The 27,717-nt window shown below is 31.6% G+C and overlaps 1 protein-coding gene across 1 annotated transcript in view; it reads right to left on the bottom strand.

Moving 5' to 3' along the window:
* The window catches only part of Poxn (Pox neuro), a 44,410-nt gene that overhangs the window by 8,311 nt on the left and 8,382 nt on the right, over nt 1-27,717 (bottom strand). The window contains exon 2 of the mRNA XM_068767903.1: nt 12,292-12,512. Within this exon, the coding sequence (XP_068624004.1) occupies nt 12,292-12,512 (221 nt within the window). The remainder of the gene's footprint in view (nt 1-12,291; nt 12,513-27,717) is intronic.

Consider the following 27,717-nt stretch of genomic DNA (forward strand, 5'->3'; position numbering starts at 1 on the left):
TTCAATAGGACCGATTGGGAGCGGCCTGCATCTAGCGTCTTTCGAGGAATTTTTCTCGCAACCGTCGAGGAACTCGGACCGTTCCTTTGTCCATCTTGTGGACGGAAGTCCAACGCGGCGTCCGGCGCGCGCATGTACTCTACTTCAGAATCTTAAGGTACCAATGGCTATTAATTCGCCATATGACCCGCCCACTACCATTTGACACAATCCGCAGGGCTACTTATAACATTCCTGCACGCCGTGTATATCACTCTTTTTGGCCTTTTGAGCGACTGTGAGCTTGCCATTAAAGACCAGAGGGAGAGACCAAGTTTCAGTGCCGTAACTCATTGCTGGTAACACATATTGGTCGCAGACTTTCTTCATAAGACACTCAGGGATATTGAAAGAGGATATATAATATAACAATCACAACCGTATAATTATTAGAGTAAAGAGCAACCTTTATAGACGTTAAGTTCGGTTAGTAAATAAATCATAATGATCGACCAGTTGAAACATAAACGTGTACACAATATACGGTTTAGACATCATTTTATATTGTTTTTGAAAATATACTAAAAAACATTAAGTAATGTACGAGTAACATATTTCAGAGTAATCACTTTATAAAGAAAAAGTAATTCGAAATAAGTGTAAAAGTTTAAAAGCTTTTAATTGACAATGAGCTTTTTTGGTATAGTATATAGTTTTGACAGCGACGTAGTGTACTATATATTGTCATCAAAAGCGCAAGAAACATTTAGACGCGTATATAGAGAGTTTGCAGTAAATTGTCCGTTACGAATTCGCTCCAATTTTTAAGTGGACATGATACGGTAAAGACGAGCGGGGTATTACGAGCGGCGCGTATCGCGGTAGCGGCAGGTATCCGCGTCACGGAGCGTCCCGTTCGCCGCGCGACGCTTTTTGCCGTCCGCGCGCATCAATCATACTCTGACACATCCAATATCGGTTTTTGCGCTGCCCGCTACGCGAGACGCAACAAAATGGCGCTCGTAACTGTCCACAAACGCGTGGACGATTAGTGTTTCTTATTACCGATTTCTATTAGACTTTCCACCTTCCTGATGGGGTGAAAGATAATTTGCCGGGGCGTGAGACCGTTGCTTTAATGACGGATTGATTCGATATTAATTCGAGGGAGGAAGATGTGACGTTTCTCCGTTAATATTCGCTTAATGCGCTATTGCAGGTGCTCGCTGGCTAGTTATCTAGGAGCCGGTGAGTTTTTATTGACGTCAAAAAAGTACCGTTCCTCTAAAGGCATTAATTAAGGCTTTAGTTATGACCAATTTAGGTGAATTATAAACTTAAGTAGTTTTTGCGGTAATATATTTGTATGTTATTGCATACATCGTGTTATGGGAAATGGGATCTTCGGAGGTAATTTATATTTGTTAGATGTTTGTTGTGATGAAATATTTAACGTAGTATTTACATAATTTGATTAGTACATTGTTTTTTATTTTATATCTTTTAGGGCAGGAATATGTTAAATGTACGAAGCGCAAGACCGGTTATTGTGCCGATCTCGGAGGAGGTCTAAGTCTTGCAGTGGGCGTCTATTTGCTGACACGATGAGTATGATTCAATATTTAATTTTTTCACCACATAGTTTTCGTATACTTTAAAGTCCATTAATTGCTAAAAATTAAGACTGTTCTTCACTATAGGTATATGCCTAATGTAACATACACAAACTATTTCTGAAAGAGAATAGATGTCTAAGTAAGTCGAGGTTAGTCAACCCAGTCGAGCTAATCTAAGTTGGCTACCTGTGAGAACAACGAATCTAATAATAAGTTACATCATTAAGTTGAGAAAATTTTGCGTTAACACGATGTTTCTTTCAAAAATAATACCCTTGTGAGCAACATTTAGGATCATTAGCTATAGGTGTAAAAACTTTAAAGGGGTGAAATGTATAAGTCATTACTACAAATTATTCATGTACGCTCTATGCAAAATCAATGGATTCACAAATAATAAATACGTAATGATGATACAGTGGGAAAAATAATTTTCAAAATTCGAATTTCTACTAGTTAAAATTAATTAATGTTTACCAACTGTCCTTGCAGATTCTGTACAGTGAGAAGTTATTAGCCTACCGCGATTACGGAAAAATATATCATATTTCAGGGTGATGACTTTATACAAGGTGATCCGAAATAAGTGTAAAAGCTTTTTGCTGACAAATGAACAATTTGACCAAAGCTTTCTAAAGCTATAACTAACCAATCTGTATAATTTCCTATCAGAATAAAATGAATCTTGTTACAATTGGTTGTACACAATTTTCTTAATAGAAAAGATTAAAACCTACTGAGAATTTTTGATGTTTCATTTTTTTTATTTAGATCTAAACAGATTATGTTTAGCGGAATAAATTATGGACGCACTGTCATGTCGAAATGAAATAAGACATCTCAGGACAGTAAACAAGATAACGTACAATCGTGGCAATTTCCATCGATACTGGTTGTATAGGAAAATATTTCCAATATGTTTTATGAAACAGCTTTACGGTATTAAGAGGCGCGTAATAATATTGACAGCATAATCCAGCGGGAGGACCATAAAGGGGTTATTATCGTTGCAAATCCAGCTTTGCATGGCTAAATCCAAAACGGTTCCGATATCGCATGCGGTATTGGATAACGTAGGTCGTTTCTCTCGGGTCTATATTCGTAATCAAGTTCACTACGTTCCATTTTATGTATTCCGAAAGTCCTTTCACGTGTTTATAAAAAGATAATGCTTTTCATGTATATTTATTTATTTTGTTACTTTTGCCAACGTTTACCACAATTTAACATAATTTCTTAACAAAAATAAAAGAGTTTGTATTAATAGATAACTGTCACACGCTAGCTTTGCAAACTTAAAAAAAAACGACCCTATACATTTTAGCCGCAAAGGGGTTACTCTTGCGGGTAAAATTTCATAAAATATCTTTACTTACCTGAGCATTACTTAGCAAAGGGAGTTTTCTATTAAATTTCAAGTGTCCAAATCTTATGGTTCCAGACATACCGTCGATAGTCGTTTATCAGTTCATAATGATGTAAAAGTTCAATGTTTAGCTCATTTGTCAGTAAAATGCTTCAAAGTTTTACACTTACTTCCAATCATCTTGTATAAAGTGACTAAAATATGAAATATTTACATTGCAAGGCGTCAAGCCAATAACTTTTGGCAGTATAAAGTCTATAGGGACAGAAAGTAAAGGATAAATAATTTAATATATATTATTCCAAATAACAAAAAACTGCGTTTCTTCCTATATTATTATTATTATTATTCTTATAAAGCTTTAACACCCGTAATTATTTGCCCTACCTTTTGCGACTGATAACACTTTATCATGAATAGTTAAATTATTCTCTAAAAAAAATAGTCGCTTTTTAAAAAGAATCCATAAATAAATATCTCAAAATATCGAAATATCTAACATAACTTATAATAAATATATAACATAACATAATACTAAATATTTTGTAATAAGTAACAAAAACATAAATCCATATACACTATTACAAAACTTATACGGTACACTATAAAACACTAATGGTTTTGTTTGTTACTATTGCCATATAGGCCTTTGAAGAAACAGTAGAAATTTTTAAAACAGGGCACATAATCTAAACCTCGTTTTAAGTAACTAAACTCAAAGGCTCGTAATACTACATAATATTAGTACCGGATTGGGTCGCGGAGTTTTTAGGTTGTTTGAGCTGTTACTCATGGAGTGACCAGGGGTTAAATATTCAAAGAGGAGTCTTACGTTATCGTCTTCTTCCTTTCAGCCAATAGACACCCATCCTTAACTATGTCTTTGGATCATTTTATGGAGGCCTACCCACGCCTAACGCTCGAGGTCGCTGCTCGAGAACTTGTCGGCTCCAATAGCCATCGTTGCACCAGCTATATGCTCTGTCAACTGTCACTTCAAATGAGCAATTCTTCGAACTACGTCAGTGATATTAGTTCTTCTGTAGATCTCCTCATTTCTGATTCAACCTCGCAGCAAAACTCCTGGCATAGCTCTCTCCATTGTTCTTTGAGTGACCTTGCGTCTTTTTAAAAGGCCCATTGTATGTGATTATATCACGGTTTGGTAGTAACGGTCGCCAAGTCTCTGTCTAATACCCATGCTATAATGACCTTAATTCTATTCAAAATAACTAGATTGTTCAGAAAGGATGAAACTATTTCTATTACAATATTTTGGTAAAACTTATCCAAGAATTTTGCTGTTTCACAAATCTCTACAAATACATTAAAAAAGAATAATCGTCAATTTTATCCCTACACTGGGGGTATCCTTACTTTTGTGGGTACACGTGTGTTATTAAGGTTTCAACAGCTAGCCGTGCTTGACAGCCGACAGGTGCCCGCCGCTCCCATGACCCGTCCGCTTGACCAATCGACTCATTATTGTTACAAATTGCCACCCGATTCGACCCGCGATTGTGACATCGAAAACACCTAATTGTTCAACTTGAAATTTTATAAACGATGTATTTGCGCTTGCCCTCCGAAACTTTATAAAGAAATATTAAAATAATGGAACAAATTTAAATTAATATCATATTTTAGGAAAAATGGAATTAATATACGTTTATAAATGTAGTTTAAAATTATTAATATTTTTAATGTAATAAACGAAATTTATTTTTCTTTTAAAGAATAATTTATATACTATTCAAAAATTTTATTATATAATTTTAACTAAAAAATGTACCAAGAATGTTATCTCCCGTATGATAGCAAAGTCTGATCTTAGTTTTTATGGCGTATCTCATGATGTACACAAGTGGTTACTGTAAATAAACATACGTGGATGGGAATAAATGATATGTATAATTGCAAAAAGAATAATTAACAAATGGATCATTTTTCATACATATAAATTTTTAATGCCTTTTTACATTTTTTTTATTAAATACTTGTGACTTAAAATCTGTTTTAGAACCTTAAATTGTGAACAAAATTAAGTCGTATATGAATTTATTTTGTTTCGTTTTAGATATTGATATTAAGTAGTTTTAAAGAGATGTATTAAAAAAATGAACAGTTCAGTTGCGATCAGATGGTATTAAACGATTCTAGGCAAACTATCGTGCAGTGTTGCCGCTGTAGAATAAACGTCTATTACGATTTTTAATTCGTGCAACACACCGAGTGGATTTTGAAACAAATAATACTCGCGCTTCGGTGTTGCTAGCGCGATTAAACATGACGGGTAACGTGTTGCCAGTGTTGAATATTTGATATCCACGTTATATTGTTTGACAGAGCTGTTAATGTACGTTTGGCATGTTATTGCATTTGTAGTGATCCTATCGCACTTTTCAATATTATAGGAAATATGTTTGGTTATTTAAATTCATAGGGATTCATATCTTTGTGTCATCAGTGCGAGGTTGTAAAATTTAATTAATGCCCGTTTCTAGAATTTTTAAATATTCATGTTAGGTCTAGCGCCGGGTGAAGTTAAAATTTATATGAAATTTTTATCGATTGTTCAGTTTTATTCACCCTAAGACATGTATAATGAATTTACATAAGAATCACTTGTTGTTAACCAAAAAGGCAATTATTGGCAATTATGTCCAGATATAATAACTAACTAAGATTTGTATTTAAAAGAACCCCTCTTTAAAAATTCTTTTGGACTTTTATGGAAAAACAAGAGTTACATATTGTATTATATAGTTAATAGCACAATAAATACACAATTACTTACAAATAGTTTTTCATAAATGAAGATAAAAAATTTAGATTATGGAATAATCAGTTCTCATTATTCGATAAAATTTAGACAGTTATCATTCTACATTTCTTAAAGATGCAGTTTACATATAAACAATGAGATGGAATACAGAGGTCTCACATAAGAAAGGAAATCAAAGATAACATCGCAAAGCTCGCCGCGACATCGTTCTAACATGTTAAAACCTAGCATCCCTGCGGTACGTCCGGAAATTGGGGCGATAACAAAAAACACGTATTGATGACATTTAATTAGTCGGGAAACGACAAGGGTTGGTTTTATTTGCTTTACAACTCCATTTACACGATATTTTGTAATCAGATGTTCGAAACATAAAAAAAGAAACTTGTTCTTTATAAAATCCTTCTGACACAATTATGTTTTCGTTTAATATTAGAAATACGTATTTTTGAAATTATTTGTTAATAGCATAACCGGACTCTCATCATCAACATCATTTCAGCTGTAGAACCTCCACTGTTGGACTCAAGCCTCCCCTGTATATTTCCAATAAGGCCGGTAGAAAACAGCCTGTATCCCGCTGTTTCCGACACCCTTAATTAGGTGTGTATATTTAGGCTATGTCTTTATATAAGTTACAGTACAGTTTGAATGCAATTAATAGCCTTATACAACAATCTTGCAGAAAAAATAACGCTAGCCTTGAGAATACTAAAATTAAGGCTCCGACGAAATTTCAGGAAGTTAGTCCTCTCTGATACCTGCCTGATGCTGTTTTAAAAAATGCAACACAATACACAATACACAATATCTAAGAAGCAATAAATATTTCTAATAGTACCGTTTAAGTATTTTCTTTACACATTGGTATATTCAGGCATTAAATGTGAAACGTTATGTCCAATTAGTAACTTCGCGAACATTCGCGAAATTCATTAACCGGTGACATTCGCCGAGAGGTTAGACACGGGTAACAAAAGTTTTATGGCAAATCTTGCCAGTGCGGAAGTGGCCAGCCGTACAATAGAAGCGTGAAGTGTTAATGACCTTTGGTATTGTTCCATTATACAATTATAGTCCATAAATCGTCACCTCTATAGCAACGAAAATAAAAATAATATAAAGATATTCCATTGCCTACATCTGGAATAGCTTATAATCATCTATATCACTTCAGTTATAGGATGTCCACTACTAAATATGCGCCATATCCGCAGATTTTCAATAAAAAGTCAGCCGGAAGTGGTCCTCTACTCCAGAATCTACAGGTCTCTGGAGGAGTATTATGAATTGGTTATTCGGCAACAATAATCTAAATCTGTAATATTTACACAGTCTTCTAACATGAAATAAGAAGATTTGTTTTATTCCTGCTCGAATTCTTAGGCCTAGTTTTGCGGCAGTTTGGTTTATTTACGTATCCATTCAAAAAAGGTGGTTCATTAAAAAACAAAGTGCTAATAATCGGTAAAAATTGCCCCATTGCTCGATTTACAAAATTACTGGTATTCTGAGAATTTAATTTATAAGTCAATTGAATTATTTAGAAGAAATCTTAGGCCAAAATGCAGTAAAATTGTTAATATTTACGTGGAAATATGAAATGTTTCGGAACACCATATTTAACAACGATTCATAAATAATCGCTCTTGAAAAAAATTTGTACTATAGACTCACGAAATTACTAAAACATGACTTATGAACAGTTAATGTCGTAAATAAAAGTTTATTTTTGGGGGAACATTTTTGTCTCAAATTTTCATCAATGTTTTTATTAATTTACATATATAACCAATTAACTATCGTAATTTATATGTCCATTTCTAAATTAATCAAATTAAAATGATCGAATCAAACAATTACGAGTGGAAGTTAAGTTAATTGCAATCTCTGCATTCGCTTTTAAAACACGGCGTGAAAGTGGTCAATGAACAACCGCCCTAGACCATAAAGTGCATTGAGGCGGTGTCGGCTCCACTAATTATGGTCATTTGACCATAAACATGACCATCGATCATAAATGCCATAACTTGTGGTCGTAAACTCGGGGTAGGGCCACGTGAATGTTTGAACGCTTAACCGTGCCAAATATAACCTTAAATCTCCAAAAAAGGTAACTGTTTTTTTTCGGAGGATTAACAAACTTTCAATTTTCTATCATGACTTTATAGATTTTATTATTTAACGGTAATGGTATTAAATCGCATTTTTTCCATGTTTCGTTTCAATTTCACAAATCAATATATGTGTGTGGAGAATTTCTGGAATTCGTTTATAAATAATTTTAGGTTATAAAGTCGATTTATTATTATAGCATTTCTAGAATGTCACAGAGAAGTTTCTTCCAATTCTTCGGTTAAATACCACGCAGTTAAACATGTATGCTATATGCAGTGCCCTTAGTCTAAATAGTATAACTTCAGCTTCGGTATGAAATTTTATTTTTATAACAAATTTAATACAAAATGAATAAAAACTTTGTAAAGCTCAAAACATTATCACTAAGCATCAAGTAAGTAAAATACCGTAGCTGTTTAAGTTGGTTTTTTTTTACTTTCTTTCTGTATTGTTTGTATGTTAGCCCACACTTCAAAACGTTAAATATATTTCAACCTAATTTACTCAACGTGACAGATTGTGCCGAGGGTTGAATGTTTTGCAAATGTTTTAAAATCAAATTACGTGTTGCTTTTTAGGCTTTCAAGCATTTCCCACCGGATTTGAAGGGCTCATCCGAATAAATTCGGTGTAGGATGGAATGTTCTTCTCTTTAAGAGATCCTATTAATTTTATTACACGAATCGTAATTGTAACGCTACGTGAATTCGATTTCAAATGGAAGAGTTCTCCTGTACGTCGTAACGACGGACCATCATTATCGAATGTTGTTTTCATTCATTCACTAATCAACCGTGCCCGGATAATAGTACGGATCTCGTGTAAAATGGCAGTTAACTTTGATACTGGATCGTTATTCCCAAGATCAATTATAACGAATGGAAGCCAAATTGGCTGACACAGTTATACAGATTAATGCTTCTGTAGCGTAGACCACATATTATAGAGAAAAACCGTAGCGCATCGTTATGTTAAAAACGCTAATCGCGCTTTTCGCTATTCGTAACAGATGTTAATAACGGTAAATATTTGTCGGGAAAGATTGAGCGTTCGCGTGTTTTCCCACACTGGTTATTTCAAGTGGTCTTGTTAACTTTTTCACGTATAATTTGATTATGTAACACCAATAACCTGAAACCGTTTCATTTAAATTTGTTAAGGATCACGCAATCTATACAATGTATACGTGAAGTAAATATATTATATAGTTTTAAACTATATGACTATAGTGGACTTGATATGAATACTGAAGAAATAATAAAGTTTTGTTTCATAATAAGTTTAAATAAAGCGAAAGCTTCATTAATACTTTTAATATTTGCTTTAAATACATACGTCAGTAAGGGCGATAAATTAATTTTAAGCGATACACAAAGAGTAAATCCATCACAACACTTTCACGTGTTTGCACAAGTTACTGAGTCTTCAGATAGTTTATACCATTACCCTAGCAATGTAGTTATAGACGAGAACGTTATAAAGTTTACGAATTATTTTACAGGAATAAAAGTAGCACTCATGTGAAAAGCTTCCAAGATCCATGTCCTAAAATTCTATGAACAGTTTTCGTTTAAAATAAAACGATCAGGGTAAAGTACGTTGTTGTAAAAGACTGAATTTTTTAAAAAAAATTGGTCTATAATGTAAAAAAAAGGTTTTCAATAGGCTTAAAAAATATACATAATATATTCATTAATAAACAGACAGATTAAGATGAAAAGTCTATTGGTAGGATAAGAGAAGCCGAAAATTTCAAAAGTTAGACGAGATAAAGAGCTATCATAAATTTATCAAGTTTGCAAAAAATATAACATAACCTATTATAGACTTTTTTAATGACAATGGTTAGATAACATTACATCAAAACGAGAACAGAACTTTATAATTATCTATCTTTATAAGTTTCCGTACACTTTGTCAAAGGGTCTTAAGGAATAACTTGAGTAAAATAGCAGAAATGTGATAATTTCTGGAAACATTCCCAAAAATAAACGTTGCTAATTTCACAGATCGTTATAAACTTCCCGCGCTATAAATTTGTATTGTCGTAACAGTTGCATTGATCCATATTTATCGTAAATTTATTTATTTATTTCACATTTGGTGAAAAAAATAAAGTGATTACCACAAAATACATTACATTTTTTTTCTTCTAGAATGCGACAGGCAAATAACTTTTGGTAGTACAAAGTCACTTCGGAGGGTAAGTTTAATAACAAAAAGAGTAAAAAAAAAATTATTGTATGCTTACAAACAAATCCTCACTAAAAGAGTAACACTCGCTTTATGTAAATTATATATACCGTGTAAATTTTTAATTCCATAACGAAATTTAACATATGCAACATATAAAAACGTTTTTCTTAATTGACAGTCTCGGATATAAAAAAAATTTTTGAGCGCAAAATTTAGTTAGTTCCGTATTATATAGAGGAGATCAGTGTCAAACACACCGGTGATTATTCACGAAGCAATCTCGATTTACATTCGACACAATCGGCGAGCAATCTGGATGAGTTCCGAGGTGCCTTGATTAGTAGTCAATTACGTATTCCCATAACAGCGTCAATAAAAGTATTCGGTGATTTCGAAGTATTTTGTTGTAATCAATTTTTGACGTCGGCGTTCGTTTGTGGAACAACAAAATGGAAGTTTTATTAGCGTACCGAATTCGGTGAGGTCGGTATGGTGTATCGATGATGGGTTCAGTGCGCTGACATCGGTGGGTACCTCGACTTCAAATCGACATGTTCATATTGTTAGGGATCGTTGGAATTTACTCAATTTATGAAACTCCTAACTTCGCTATTTAAATACTATTGCTGTTAATTCTGATTGCTGTTAATTATAAATTTTTCTATCATTTTAAATGTTGCAATTACTAATTTTTAATTTTATAAATTTAAATTTGAGAGTTTTATAAAAATAAATATTTATTTTTTTTCATTATAAAAAAATGTGATTTCGATGTTAATAAATCTAATTGTTTTTTCTCTTAAACAAATTAATGTTAATTAAAGTATTTTTAAATGAATATCGAAAAATTGTTCTGAAACATAATTCTATAAGTTATAAACAAAAAAAAGTTGTACGGATCTCTTATGCTAATGGTGGCCGTCCCCATTCGATGCGTATCGAAAGGCCAGTGCAAGAAGCCGAAAGTCAGGTCATTTTATAGTTTATAATTACGACTGATTGCCGGCGTGACCCGAGCGATTCGCTCCCACTAACTTTTATTGAGGTATTTGGCCGCCGACTGATCTTATGTTCAGTTTCAATGTTGATTTTATTTTATTTTTTTTAATTGTTCGGCATTTGGCGCGAGTGTATGCCTCTGAGCAGTTTTTATGATGTTACTTAATTATGTATTTTATGTGACAAAGATTTTCTATTTATTTTATAAGAATTAGAATTTTTGTAATGCAATAACATAAATATTTCAAAGATATATTTTTGGCCCTGGCATAATTTTTTTTTTTGATTTCGTACATTAAAACTTACAGTATAATCAGTTTTCTTGTATTGTATATGTTTAACTTGTTTTGATTAGAAAAACCTGAATTAAATTAGATTTTACGATATTTGTCATGTGTTTTTCCTGTAAATTTACTAAAAAGATTCGACTCGCTCATCTGTATTAAAAAAGGACATGGATATAATATACGATGTTTAGCAGCTGGCCAAAATTCGGGTCTTTAATAGCGTATGATGATACTCAAGCATAAAATAGAAAAGCGAGAATTGATTAACCAATAGAGAGGGTCTAGTTTTTGATGATAACAATCGACACCATATTTATCTACACAGCAATTATATACGTAGAAAGCTTGGTCGAAATTTGTCAGTCCATTCAATATAGTCATGATCTTACCAACTCCGATTTTCATTTGTTTCAGTCGCTGTTTAAATAGTGTAAGGTTATCTCAATAGAGGTCTGCCAAAACTTTTTATATATATTATAAACCCTAAAATTTGTACAAAAATGTCATAATGCCACTTTAAGGAAGTAACAATTGTGTATTATAGTGAAATATGTATTAATTTTGCATATTTTCTATTTCATTATAAATAGGCATTCCAATAGAAAATCATAATAAACGTGCACTATGCTAGCTTAATAAATGATAATATTATATATTAAAAAAGAATTATATCTAAAAAAAGTAAATAAATAACCAATTTTTCATATCCAATAATCCTATTTTCCGATCTCTCGTGGAATCTAATATTAGATTTATTATGTTTATAAAGTACATTGTAGCCCTGCAGGTGTTTCAAAGAGTAATATTTTATGTACACGTCTAGAATATGTTTAAGGATGTTCTTCAATAATAAAAATGTAGCAACGATCAACGTTACATTTTTCCATAGGCATGAATAGTTGAAAGAATTATATTAACAAGAAATATTTTTAATACATTACTAACCTTAGTTTTACTACCGCCAATAGACCCGGGTCTTATGGATCCGGTTTCGTAGAATCTTGTCAGGATCTTGGATACGCAGCCATGGGAGACGAGAAGTTGACGGCTGATGTCACAGGGCCTGACACCTAGGATAGCCAATTCTACTATTTTCTTTCTGACTACATCGGGAAGAGGTCTTCCATTGACGAAGACGCCTCCTAGCTGATTTACACCCGCTTGCCCTGAAAAAACAATTTTTGGGTTTTTTAAAAAGGAATTAAAGAACATAACTTAATTCAGTAAAACATTTTCACGGAAATAAAAAGTAAGAAAACAAAGAGTAAAGTTATGTTTTCAATCTCTGTTTCATTATCATCACCATGTCCGCCTATAGACGCCCGTAGTATGGCATAAACTTCCCCTAAAGATTACTGCGATGACCGGTCTTGAGCGTGCATTCGTCGACTTCTCTCTATCTTGACTTTAATATTTGCTTACTCATTATAACACTTACATCAATAGGCACTTATTGACTAAGGCGATAGGAAAATATCCAACAAGGTGTAAGAGCTTTTACACCAATTTTCAATCATTCTATATAAAGAGATCACTCTGAAATATGGTAATTAGATAGTTCATTTGTTAGGAAAAAGCTTTGACGCTTTTACTCCTATATCCTATCACTTTATATAAATTAACCACTGTGATGTATGTTACATTAATTTAGTTTTTTCTCACAAATGCGACAGGCTAAAAACTTTTGGTAGTACAAAGTCTGCAGAGACAGATGGTAAACAATAATAATTTCCGTATATAGTAATCCGAATTTTTTTAGCGCTTTTCTTAATATATTATCAATACGTTATTTATTATTTCTGAAACCATCTATATTTATATAGGGTGAATCATAAATTAGTTGGCAGCAAATGCGCTATACATTAATTGTTTTAAAGCTTTTATATTTATAATCACTCACTCTGTAGATATCGGTAATTTATCGGTCTTCAAAAAAATTGCATATAAAACAAATTTCCGATCACACATATCTGTAACTCAAGCATTCAGATCTTGCGATTTAAAACTATTTAATTATGTGATAAAGATAAAAGAGTCTAAAACAGAGCGAGTGAATGACCGTTTACCTAAAATTAAATTATTATAATAGAATATATAATCTGTATGCATGTTCTTGGTGGATATGTATTTGATGACGTCATGATTTTTTAAGTTTTTTTATTTTTTACATCATTAAATTTATATTTAAATGTTTATATGAATTCTATTTTATTATGAATTGCAAAACAATTTTGTTGTAATAAAACTAATTACATTATAAAACCAATGTAAGAAAAATCAAGAAAAAAATATTTGCTTTCATGATGGTATCATGACTTAATTTGTTGAATGTAATTATCTGAATCTAAAAGAGTTAAATGATATATTAATTCGAAAATAGTTTTACTATAAATAAAAAATTTCTTTCTGTTAAAGACTGTCAGGATTAGTGGACGAAGAAGACAAAGGATCGTGAAGAATGAAAAGACATTCAAAAAGGAGATGTCGACGAACCAAGTACAGATAATATCTTATTTTTATGTAATACACTTAATGTCAGATTCTTCTTTTTATACAGAATATTAGTAAGCTATTGACAATTTCTACTTAAAGGTTATATTAGTAAGTTAGTATTTTATGCAATTTAAAAATAACACTAATTTAAAATTTATTTTTAGTAATTGTTTGTAAAACAAGGGAATCGAGAGAGGATTGCGAATTGCGATCGTAGATCGCGGGTTCGATTCTCAGGATACAGTCTTTTAAAGTTCACACTGTGTACATTAATAATATAGGATTGCCACTAATCACAAAAAAGATTCCAGAGGAGGGACAGCAGCGTCCTCTGCGTATCATGATAAATGCCAAGAGTGGCTATTCTAGTATCTTCCACTAAAAATACCTTTGGAGGAAGCCTATGCCTTGTAGTGGGCGTCTATGGCCTGAAACGATACGATACGATTTTTTTTACTAAACGCTGTCAAGGTATATTGAAATATGTAAAGACCTCGTTTATACATGTGAGGCGACAAACAACATTGTAGATCATTATCATTAAATTTATGGTGCCCACAATAGTCGAATATACGTTGTCTTCGGTTAATATAAAGATAAAATAAAACTGGTAGTAAAAAACACAATAATTTTAGTTCATCAAAGATCTTTTTTTTCATTCGAAGAAACGAAACATTGAGTTATTTCGCATTAACGGTCTTCATACACCTGTTCCATTTAGGCCTAATATTTATTTGATTGCTAAATCCACGGGGTGAACTTCCCCTTAGGAAATCGCCAATTATAACGAAAAAAGGCAAAGCTGTGATCTGATAAGCCAATGGTTGACCGACATGAATTTATGTGTTAATATAAAATATTAATGACGGAGCCTCTGTAGTTATTTATGTACGTTCTGTGACAAGTTAATGGTTAATTACGTAAGAAAATAAAATGGAGAGATAACTAACAGGTCAATTGTATTGTTTAACTTACAGTTTTCTATTAATATACGTTAGAGGTTTATTATCATAACTTAAAAGCCTTTTAATTTTGTTTATATACATGAATTTTTTATAACTTGCTTAATCATAGAATAACCGTAGAAATAAAGCTAATACTTCCTCTTTTGTCCAAATTTTATTATTTTCACTACCATTATTTCCATTTTTTAATTTTAAAAATTAAAACCAATTACATAGGAGAGGTAATGTTTGAATTTTTTTTTCAGTGTGGATTTACTCTGATGCCTCCTGATTGTCATTTGCAGGTTCAACCTGAAACGATGGTTCAGGCTGTTACATCAAAAACAATATTACTGGGTTGGAAGGCTGTCTAGCTCTAAGATCGCTTAGGCGATCGCTTCCTGGCGCAGGGGCTCCCGAGACGGAATCATGGTTTTTATCACACATAAGGAATAATAAGAAAAATAATTTATACGCTCCAACAACTTATGCCCTCCTTTTTGAAATTAAAAAAATGCAAGTTTCATAGCGACGTACCAAGTCTTTTCCTTACAATTGTAGTAAAAATAATATCGTAAATAAATCTAACCCAACACCGTCAGTTCATCGTAACTTAAACCAGTAAATTACTACTAACTGTTCTTGACTGTTATTCTTGATAGAATTAAGACTATATTATAGGTTTTTGCTGGAATGAAAAACCTATTTAAACCCTTGGTATGTAGCCTTTACGGCTACTGTTAACGCGGACCATTATAAAGTAATAAAACAATCGCCGAACGCCTAGCGATTTATTACCTTAATGCAATAAAATTAGCGTTCTAATTTGTTCGTGGGCAATTTGCGTTTATTGCGTTTTTCTTTAAGAACCGCACCGCTCCTGGCGATGCGCCATTTCACGGCTATTGTCGATTGAAAACCTCCTGCCGATTCCGACTGATGCAAATTGCTTTCGCTTTACGCCTAGTGACGTGCCTTACAAGACCATAGAATCATGTTTGAGAGATCATATAAATCCAAGAATATAATTTTATATAAATTACTTTTAACAATTATAATACACCCAATATATATATTTTTTCTTTTATAACCATATTATTAGTCATCAGCATTATCAAACCAGCCGATATAGACGCCCACTGCAAGGCTTTACGCTGTCAAAGGCTATTCGTTGATCCACCTAAAGAGCGGTCTTTTCACCGCGTCTACCGGCTCGTGGTTGCCAATTGAGAACCTTGAATTAAAAAAAAAACGTCAAATTAGTTACGCTAATGTAAAAGAGCCTTACAAAGGTAATATATAAATTGTTTCTTTTAATTTTTTTTAAAGTTTATTATTTTTAGTATAACTAAAATTACTTACGTCTTTATTTAAAAGATTAAGACCTGAAATATTTTTAACTATGTTCCAGTTCTCCAATCGGATATGGTTGTATTAATTAATGGGAGGAATCATTTTCACCGTTTATAAAAACTTTTGAAAATGTTTGACTTTCTAAAAACATTGAGTAAATTTGTTAAATAAAAAATTCTAATATTCATTAAGAAGTTAAAGAAAAAAACAATATAATATGCTGCTTAGTCTTTCGAGAACAAACGAGTGCGTCACTAGTAGACTTTACGATTCTTCTTCCCGATAGAGTTCAATAATGACAAAGATGCAGCCGAATGAAATTGAACTGTCGATTCAATTGGTTGGAGTCGGTTTTGGTGTCGGTCGTGTGTTTAAAGGCTAATTTAAAAAAGCACGAACACAAGTCTATTATGGTTAAATTTTTATAGTTCTCTACAAATGTCTTGTGCAAGAGCTAAAAAGTTTAATTCACGGAATTAATGCTGCTATTCTTAACCATTTTAAAGAGAAATGTTAAACGTGCCCTTCTCCGTACATATTTAATTACGTGACTGCGATGTTAATTTGTTCTTCGTCGCAAATTATTTATGGATGTGTCGAAAATCTATAAATTATTTATAATGTGTTGTTGATATCCACAAGTTTCACAACGAGCGGCCATTTGGCTAGTCTGGGTAATTATTTTGAGCTTTGCATAAGAAATCGCTCGCGGAATCGATCAAACTTGGTCTATACACAAGCGAACAAGTTGAATTTATTTCGACAACCCGTATAATGTAAGATCAAGTTGCTTAATTTAGTCTAAGGGATAAAAAACATTAAAATTATGAACGACAGCTTATCTCAGTATTAAAAACAATAATTCTCTACTGTTTTATTTATTTATTTATTCAATCATTTATTTATTCAATTATTGTTTCATTTATTTATTCAATCAGTTTCAGAAGTTCTTGAAAGGGTTAGTCAAACTTTTCAAATGGAAGCTTTACGATTTAATGGCAATTGAGAAAGGTTACAGTAGCTACGAAAAGGAAAAACAGAACAGTTTTTATTCACAAATTTTGAATTGTTTTAATTTTTCCAAAAGCATAATTTTGGATAAAAAATAGAAAAAAATGCGAAAAAAACACAATTTATGTAATTGGTCTTAATCGTAATTATAATTTAGAAACGATTAAGTTTCACCAATCTACAGTAATAGGCAAGGATAGTATTAAAAATAATTCAAAATTGCATAGCATTATTTATTAATTAATTAATAAATATTATTAACCACTCAGGATCATTTACTGGGTTCATTTATATACATTTTCAAAAGAAGGCCAGAAGTGCCTAATTTCATTGAAACTAGAATCAGATTTAGCTTCGTGATTACATTCTAAACATAATCAATATAATTTCGTATATCAACTTAAATAAAGTTATGACAATATGGAATATAACTCCATATGATTACAGTAAGTATTATTCTATTTATTTTTGTAAATCGTTAATGTATCGTGATTGTCTTGGGTTATTGCGTAACTGACTGGCATTTAAATAGTGTCTTACTTTTTGTGTGGTACGATTTAATTTAAATAATAAAAAGCAGAATAGCAGAATAGCTACATTACAAGTGACAGGCAAAACGGAGATTGTCCTTTGAGAGCTCACTTACCCAGTCACTCTGGTGCATCCGCGTCAGTAAACAAAGAGTCCAAATCCGATTAGGGTGAAATAAGAAATATACCGGCTCGAGGCCTCGAGCTGAGTAACTGCATATATGTAGATCTAGATTAAATGCGGTGATACTGTAACTGTAAACGGAAAAACATCTTTCGTCTATGAAAAAAAAATCTTAGTACGTCAAATAATACTTAGTTTATTATAAATATTTTTGAAAGTGGTCGAATAAAAAACTCGTCTGAGTTTGTTGTAGACTCTTTTTAGATCTGGGCGCGGTAAGAACTCTCGTAGGTTTAAGATGAACGATGTTATTATAGGAAAGCTCATTTTGATTAAAATTTCACACAAAATGGCTTCTTGCATTCTTCTCATGGCGTTCATAAATGATAACTGAAAATGATCGTAAGTCAATAAGAATATAAATAAATAAATTATAAAACAATTGAGATCCGCAATATTAACAGAATTTTCTTCACAACTTTTAATGCTTTTTTTATAAAAAAATCGTTATGTAAGAATTAGAAAATTCTTTGGAATTTGTTTATAAAACAGTTCTTTCTATTCATGGCTACAATAGAATAATTCTCTAGCACTGTCAAACGATAACAGTTTTGATATTTAAAGTTTGATTAATCTTCTCACAGAGCTTCTAAAACTGAGTGATCACGGCAGCTAAGACGGTTTATAGAATAATAAATTGATAGTTTTTCGCGACCGTCATAGATTTATACCACACGCAAACATTAACTGTTAGGTTTAAACATTTTCGCCAATATCACGGTTGTACGATGTCTCGTAAATAGTAAGTATTAAGTGTGGTAATCCTTAAAGCTATAAAAATATGTTCGTCATAAAATAACGCCGTGTTTACCTGATAGTCTTTGAATGAGTTTTCTATTTAAGAATATTTCAAACAATGTATGACTGGATTCCTACATTTTTTATTTGTAGTCACTTTAAATATTTGTATTTAATATAATTTTTTTGAAAGATGACAATCAAAAATAACTATCGTACCTAGCTCAAAGAAATACTCGTTAGAAGTGGTAGTAGGCAGGGCACATGGCACTTACAACCTACGGCCTTTGTGGCCAAAAGTTTCTCCAGTATCTGCCATCAGCCGATGACATAGTTAATTTCGCTGGAAAACGACCGTACCGGTCTTTAGGTAGGCCTATGTCTTGGAGTGGGTCTTTGTCTTGTCTATAGATTGAGATGATGATGACGATGATAATAATAAATGAAACAAAAACTTAACACACATGCATATGAAACACGTAAACTAAGGTAAAATAGGTTAGCGTTAGCTAACATGATTGAAAAGTTTATTGTTTTCAGGCTATAACAAAACTACAGCAATTACGTCTACCGATGTTAGTTAAACAATTTCCAGGTTTAACAAAAGCCATGCTTGAGGCTACCATAACTCTCAAATAAAACGTTTTCTTAAATCAACGGAAATAATGCATTATTTTTCTCGACAAACGGATTAGAAATGTTATTATTTTATTGTTTCTCCTGTCATAAATACAAAAGAACTCGGTCAGTATCATCGACTTTTTGTATATTCAAGAATATATTTAAATATACTAAAGAGTATACTTTGGATCGGTGTAATATTTATCATTATTATAATTCCAGCCGTAAGGAATTGCCTATTGGACATTGGCCTCTCCTATAGATTTCCGAATAAGACCGGTAGGAAGCGGCCAGAGTCAGTAGCCATCTTGTCAGTAATATTATTTTATTGAAATGATAGATATGGCCTAAAGATTTAAGATATTATTAAATTAAATTTAGATTAAAAAATGAATGATTTTTTTTATAAAATGCATATATGGTCTCCTCCATTTTTTCTGCTCTTTATCTTGTACTAGCATAAATATTTTTCAAATTAATTAAAAGTAAAACTATTGAAATAACTATAAAGAACAACACAATCGGAATTTATTATCGTGATGGAAAATTCAAACATTGCGAAGGTGTTTTCCGTGGATGTAGATTTTTTTAATGTATAAATGAAGATGTTCAAAGACAGCACGGATCAATTGCTCACAGGTGGACTATACGGTCGTTTGTAGCCTTATTTTATGAAAAGGTTAGGTGTCGGGCCGACCGGGCAGCGGAGATGCAAATGTTTGCACTTTATGATATAAGGTTCGTGGAATCTCTGTAAAAATCCGTTTTGCACGCGCCCGGAGATTGCTATATCGCTAATACGCACCCAGTTTTACAATCGACCGGCTATAAAAGGTTGTTTAGTGTTTTTTCGTTGTTGGCGAATACAGCTCGTATATCGCGCAAGTTATTGCACGGTTTATAACTTGTGACTGATTTTATAACGCCGCCAATTGACGCGGTGGTAGGCTGCCGCCGGGGGTCATTTACGAATCCCCTTTAACTCTCGAATCCACGTACTGGCTTGTAGGTGGCAATTGTTTATATTCAGCTAAATTTATTTAACAGTTTAGCTGCCGCTACTTGATACCGTAAAAAATTGATTGGTGTGTCTCAAACCAAAACAAAAAATAAAGAAATAAGTTAAAATCATTTCAAAGTGATCACTTTGTTGATCCCACGTCTTAATAATAAACAATGGTTACATATAAAAATATTTTGTAGTGCTATACTTTTGGTCGTGGTTTTTGTTTTTATAGAAAATTTAGTTGGTAAGTATTGTTTTGTATTTTACTATTATCTTTATAATTTTACATTTTTCACCCCACAGCTTCCTTCTTTATAAGCAGCGAAATGTAATTAAAAGATATATTTCAATGCAGAAATACAAATGACTGCTTAATATAAAAATGAAGGCTTAAAATTTAAGACGAAAAACCTGTTTATATTGCGACAGTACAATTGTTATGAATTTATAAGTTCAATGTGTTTTCGTATGCGTGTGAAGTTAGACCAGCTAATTTCACTGAATTTTCCATATTAGTGCTTATGTATGTAATCTTTCATTTATTTAAAAAAACCTGATATTGCAACTTCGTTTTAATTGTATTGCAACTTTGTTTTAATTGTATCTATGACGTAGGTGACGATAAACGCTCTCAAGTTACACGTAGAACGCCTCTCCGTGTGTAAACTTCATAGATAGTCATGTACTCGCGCGATTTCGCTTAATACCCTCATATTAAGTAGCGGTGATCATTTTATGAGATTTCAAAGTGATTCGGTTCGATTTTACGACGTTTCTTAAAGTGAAAATGAATTTAGTCATTGAACACACGTAAAGCATCCTATAATTTGTCTGTACATTATAAAGTTACGAGGTTTAATACAAAACGTTCCAACTAATAATACTTTGATAAACTTCGTTTATATGTGTGATGCGAGACATGGTTAGTCTAGACAAATCCGTGCTCGTTGCCTTTAGTTCTAAAATAGCACAGCTAATAATCTAATTGTGAACAAAACTGAAATATAGTAATTAATGCACGAGTAGGTGTCGCGCTTACGGCCTAGACAACATCACAAAAGAAACCACGAACTTGTCCAAATAATATAATTTCTAGCTTACTATTGTTGATAGTACAATCAGTAATAAGATTTCTTTTGCTAACGATTAGTGTTACGTGATCATAAAGCTTAAAAATGTATTGCTTTATCGACCCTGCGTGATATTATAATGAACAATCGAACATTGCTAAATTTGATTTTAAAAGGGCAACTATCAAGTTTTGTCCAGTTGGACGGCTCTTCTGAACATATCAGCTTTCGGAGCGGTATCTTAGTCGTGGACTGACTACAGTGACCTTTTTTAATGTTAAAATAATCGACGATTCTAAAGTGCATATCTACTCGAATAAAGATATTTTGAATTAGATTTTATAATTAATGGATTAAGGTTATTTAGGAAATTAAATACGTAAAAACTCTAATGATGAGATGAGGTCTTCTTAGATCTGCAGACCTTTATCGTAGCTTTAAGTTGAAGGATACCATTAAAGAGGAGCACAATTTCATTCTAGTTTTCTTCTGGCATTCTTCTTGTGATATACACAAATGATCGATGATACTATAAATAAGTTAATATGAATAAATAAGTAATTCTATTTCAATTATTTAATTTTAAGTGATATAGCGCATCATGGTGTTATTAAAGCTTTTGATAATAAAGTGATCTGCGTCAACATAGTTATTGTAGTAAAATCAAACCTTAAACGGACCAACATTTAAGTGAATATATATATATATATATATATATATATATATTATGAATAGACAAAAATTATAGAAAATGGATTTAAAAAAATAAAAATGAAATCATTGATTTTTATAACAACAAACGTCAAATAAAAATGACATTTGGAATTTTTACGACGGAATTCATAGGAACCGTTAGATTTTTTTATAAGCCGTTTGAATTTGTATTAAATGTTTTGTAATAAAAAACGCTGTAACAATGGACAGGTGTAGATGCGACGAGTACGCTGCCGCGGTTTCCAAGTTGAAGTATTACACAGTGGGGACACTAAGGCCAGATATTATCGAAAATTATGACAGTGAGTCCTATTAAATTATGTACTTGGATACTCGTTAATTGTGACAAAGTATATTAAATATCACACTTGGTGTTAATTACTACGCAGTAAAACTTTTTTAACGAAACTTATATGTAGTGGCCCCAGTCGGAGTTCCCTGGAAGCATTCTTGCTTCGTAACGTTAACAGAGGTTTAAAATAAGAACCCTATGCGCCTTGTCACCTCAAACTCGCGAAATCTGCAAAAGCCACTTTGGCAGCAGTATTAGCCAGGCCAAATAAGAATATAAACAGTATCATATTTGATAATGCATTTGCGTAGAAAAAACGCATCACTACTACGAATTTCCATTCCAAATGTACATAGAGTATTTTTGAGATTTTCGATCACATAGCCAGGAAAAGTAATAATAACTAAAAGAAACTTTCGATCACCAGCAAAGTGAATGGACAGGACCACGAGGCCGCAGACCTATACTCTGGTCAGAATTACGTTCATACTACAGTAATCGAAGCAATACGTACGCGAAAAGGGTGACGATCCTCAGTAATGTCTGTCCAGGAACATATAAGCTACTTGTTCTTTCAAACATCGTTGTGTAATGAAAATAAAAACAAAAAAGTGTAGAGTTTTTTGCCATGTTCGCTATTTGAGCAAACACTAAGAAAACCGTCATACTAACGTAACATCTTTACTATATTAATTGTTGTTTTATAACGGATCAATTATCTTGTATGATAAATTTGCCATAATAATGTTATTAAGCGGTAAAAGGATATATTTTGATGTCGCCATGTTTCTTTACCTTATAAGGAAAGAGTACGCTGTCTTTAGGAGAATACCACTTACGGTTTCTTTATAATAGTCTTCCTTAGGTGTTCATTATGTTTTAATATACGGGATGATTGACTATGTTTCCCTGTAGACTTTGTACCGCCAATTGTTGGCCAATCGCATTCCAGTACAAAAAACTAATTAATGTAACATATTTCAGTTTGATTACAGATATATATCTTTATACAGGGTAATTGAAAAAAGGAGCAAAAGCTTTAAAGATCTTTGCTGACCTTTAAGATATATTCCCCCTTTTTAAATTTACGTAGGATCACCTATATCGAAAGCTAGAAGAATTTATTACAATCTTATTAAACCTCCAATTAGTCGAATTAAAAGTTTAAATATATTCATAATTTTGTTACCAGTTTAGAATTCGTTTATGCGAGGAAAGCTTTTTGTATTAAGCGTTTAAAAGTCGAGCGCAATAATAATTTTTGGCCATTAATTAGCGTTCCGTTTAGAATTGTGTGCAGTTATAATTATTTATTCCTAGCACGCAAACTCAACTCTTGTGTTATTTAAAGCTCAGGAATATTAATGTTTTAATGATAAAATCAAAAAAATAAATTGTGTTATTAAAAATAACTATTGATTTTGAAAAGAAGAATCGAATATTTTTAATTGCACGCTAGTAATATGTATTTGCATAAAGAAATAGGTTGGGGAAAAATTTTCTTTGCATTTTGTATGAAAATTCAGGATAATTTTTTTTAAAGTTTATTTACATTTAAATATAGTGTATAGATGCTATTTTGATGATTTTTTTTATCAGAAAGTGTCATGATGCTTTAGTTTTCGAATTTTGAGGTTTTCTGATAAAAAAGGAACGGAACAAGTGGTTTTGATATTATTCTATCGATGTTAACCTATCTTTAGAATTTCAAAGAGACAGAAACAGGTGGAAATCCCAAGGTGTAAGGTTATTTTTACATTTTTATATGTATGGTAAATGAATTGATACCCGCCAGCTAAACTCTAATTCATTTTTGCTAAATGGCATGTTTAGATGTGCGTGGTTTTGCATTATCATATTGAAAGACCACACCCATTTTATTGATTAATTCCGACTATTTACCTCCGACTTTTACTTTAATCTCATCTGTTGTTGGACAGTAGCGATTAAACTTGATGTTTTTTTGTTATTTTTATATGTATAAAAACTTTTTGTTTACAGAAGGCGATTACGGTGCCACATGGATAAAACTTTTTTGTTATTTTTATATGTATAAAAACTTTTTGTTTACAGGAGGCGATTACGGTGCCACATGGATAAAACAAGGCATTAGTCTTGTCGATTTTAAATTTATGAAACCTAGAGCGTTCAAAACATCGGAATTAGTAGATATTTCCGAAATCGGATTACCTAAAGGAGACCGTAAAATCGAAAAGATGTGGTGTCCTTTTATGAAAGTCGTTAGAAAAATATAATTAAATTTTACCAATTTAACATTTACTAACCTATGTGAACAAGTTGTTTATTAAAATAATAAATTACAATACTTACCATTTTTTAATTCTGTGATTTATATATAGGATGATTTCTGCTAATATAAAGGGTGAATGATCATTAGCCAGTGAAAATCATTAAAGTTTTACACCTATTTTCAATTACAATATTAAAGTGAACACTGTAAAATATGTTACATTAATTTATTGTGTGTATTTAATTGCGACAAGCAATTACAATAACTTTTGCATTCAACAGTCAACATACAAAGTCTGCAGAGGTAGTAAACAATTATTGATTTTAATATACATATAATGAAATGAATTTTAAGAATATTTTTTATCGTAATATCATTATGTATTATTTCCAAAACTAATGATTTTTAGATAGCGTTTACTATACATAAATTGATAAAAAATAAAATATACATTCACCCCTTTTAAGCACCCATATATCCAATAACATATCAGTAACAATTTTCATTTTAAGGTTATGTTCGTAATAGGTTATCATTTTCAAAACTAAAATAAAAAGGTTTATTAAGATATAAGCTTTTAAGCGTATAAGTATTAATGGATGATATAAACACTTCAATAAAATAAACAGGTAGCGTGAGTTTAGTACTTCCATTATAAGGAGATTATCAGTATTATGTATGAGAGACGATCAGTATTATGTCCTCTTAGTGTCAAAGAATTTGCGTTTGATACTTCTATTAACAATAAAATATCTCAGAAACATACAGAAGACAGATACAAAGAAAAGTCATTATAATCATCATTTTAACCGTAGGACATCCACAGGTAGCCAAAAATATATTCCATAAATTCTTGTGGCAGTGGGGACGGTACATAGCGCGCAGAACAGACTGCGCTGGGGCCTTAAGGTTCTAGAATAGAGACCCATGGACCGGCAAACGCAGTTTGCATGTGTACCCGCAAGGTGGACTGACGACTTAGTTAGGTCGCCGGAAGGCGCTGGATGCAGAATGCTACCAATCGGTAAATTTCCAATAGGAAATTCAAAAAACTTTGGCAATAAAATTATAATCTAAGCTTAATATTTTGTATATAGTGATCTAGTAATAGACAAAATATCGTACGCTAGGGCTTTGATTTTTGAAAGGACGCAATCGCACAATGTGTAAATAATAGGGGTGGCCAAACTCTGAGAGTGCGAGCCATATTTCGAAATTTGAAATTTTTTCCAATCCGCTATTGAATATGCATTTAAGATACGCCAAAAATGATTTTTTTTTCTACAATAATAATTTATATTGTAATTATTTAAACAAAAGCACAAAATATGTGTATTGGAGATGGATATAATGGCACACGTATATAACAGCACTCTTAATGATTCCGGTAAATTAATTTAAGGTATTTGGATTTCGCTCATTTTATGGTAGAATAAATATAATTATTATTCACACCATTGAATAATAATTATTATTACATAGTTTAGCGCACCGTAGTTTGGCCACCCCTGGTATATAAAATCATCTCTAGTCGTAAACTATGAAACAAAACAATTTATAAAAAATCTGAAGTATGAGACATCCGACAATTTGCTTTAAATCCACTCGGATTTATACCCTCTCTTTGCAAGAAAGTTAGTATCCCAGCTGTGGGAATATAATAAAGCTCGTATAGAACAATATATAAACTTACCGAATAATTTCTAGAGCCTTCCTGTAAAATAATCCATGTCACGCCATTTATTTATTTAAAAAAAACCGTTTCATATCTTTATTTAAATGGTTTCGTTTGATTATATAAGACAGAACAAAATATTAAATTAAACAATTCATACGGTTAAAAAAATATATAATACTAAGCAACGTTCAGTGTTTATTACGATGATTTGGTTATTAACTAATAAATTGAAAATATTGATAATTTTCACAATAATCAAACATCGAATACATTTTATGGTAGGTTGTTCAGTGCGCTAAGATAACTTGTAATCGTGTGAAGCACATTTGCATAAAATTTATTGCGATTACTTGAATTTATGATAATTGTGAACTACATTCAAATAAACGCAAATCACTATCATTGTTCTAAAGATTTACTAACAAAACTGCGCGTTTTAATAACTTATTGTGAAATAATTGAATAATCATTATATTGTTTGTTAAGATATATATTCAGTACATGTTCAGTGCCTTTTTAGGTTTGATAATTTTATTAAACTTTTTTAAGAGTGTCTTCGATGTAGGTTAAAAAGTATAAACTCGTCAGAAATAACTTCGTTTACTTTACCACTTTTTCCTTTAATTGAATAAATGTTATTTATCGTACCCACTATATATATATATATATATATATATATATATATATATATATATATATGGGTACGATAAATAACATTTATAAGATAAACTTAAAGTATTATACTTTTATTCTTCAAATTAAAATTTAATGAGAATGTTATTATTTAATTTGACAATACACAACACTCTATTGCCTTTTATTATCTCGTTTGTTACAGGTCTCCCAACTGATCTTAAAGGAATTCTGTGGGGAGGTGTATGCCCAGCTGTGGATTTTCTACAGCTGAAATGATGATCATGATGATTTCGTTTAGAATTAAATTCGTATGAATTAATTGTAGCTTGATATATTGCTTAGTTATAGTAGTATTAGATTTTTATTTGTTTATTGAGTTTATTATATACTTAAAGGTTCCAGCTAGCATATTATGGTTAGGGACGTGTACGTCTACAATAGGAAAACATATATAATATATTTATGCAATAATACATATAACTAATGAAAATATATATCATGTAGTGTGCATTCTTAATTAAAAAAATAATCTTAAAATGAAAATAAAAACAAACAACTAACAAATAAATGCTTATTCTTACAAAATAGGCTTTACAAAGCACTTTTGAAAAGTCAAAATATTGATATAACTTAAATTTAAATATGTTTTATACTTTGGTCCCAATTTTATCTATATATTATGGCCAGGTTCATTGATAATGTTGATTCTATCCTGAAAAATCTGGCAAGAAACTCCATAGTTACTTTTTTAACGCTAATTTTACAATTTTATCATATTATAATTTTTCCTTGACATTATCTTTGAATTATTTGCAAATAGGTGTGAAATTATTTTAGGCATTTTATCATA

Source organism: Battus philenor, unplaced genomic scaffold (assembly GCF_028537555.1).
Source record: "Battus philenor isolate CCGP_79_NKW_IND1 unplaced genomic scaffold, ilBatPhil1.0.hap1 SCAF_24, whole genome shotgun sequence".
NCBI classification, from domain to species: Eukaryota; Metazoa; Arthropoda; class Insecta; order Lepidoptera; family Papilionidae; genus Battus; species Battus philenor.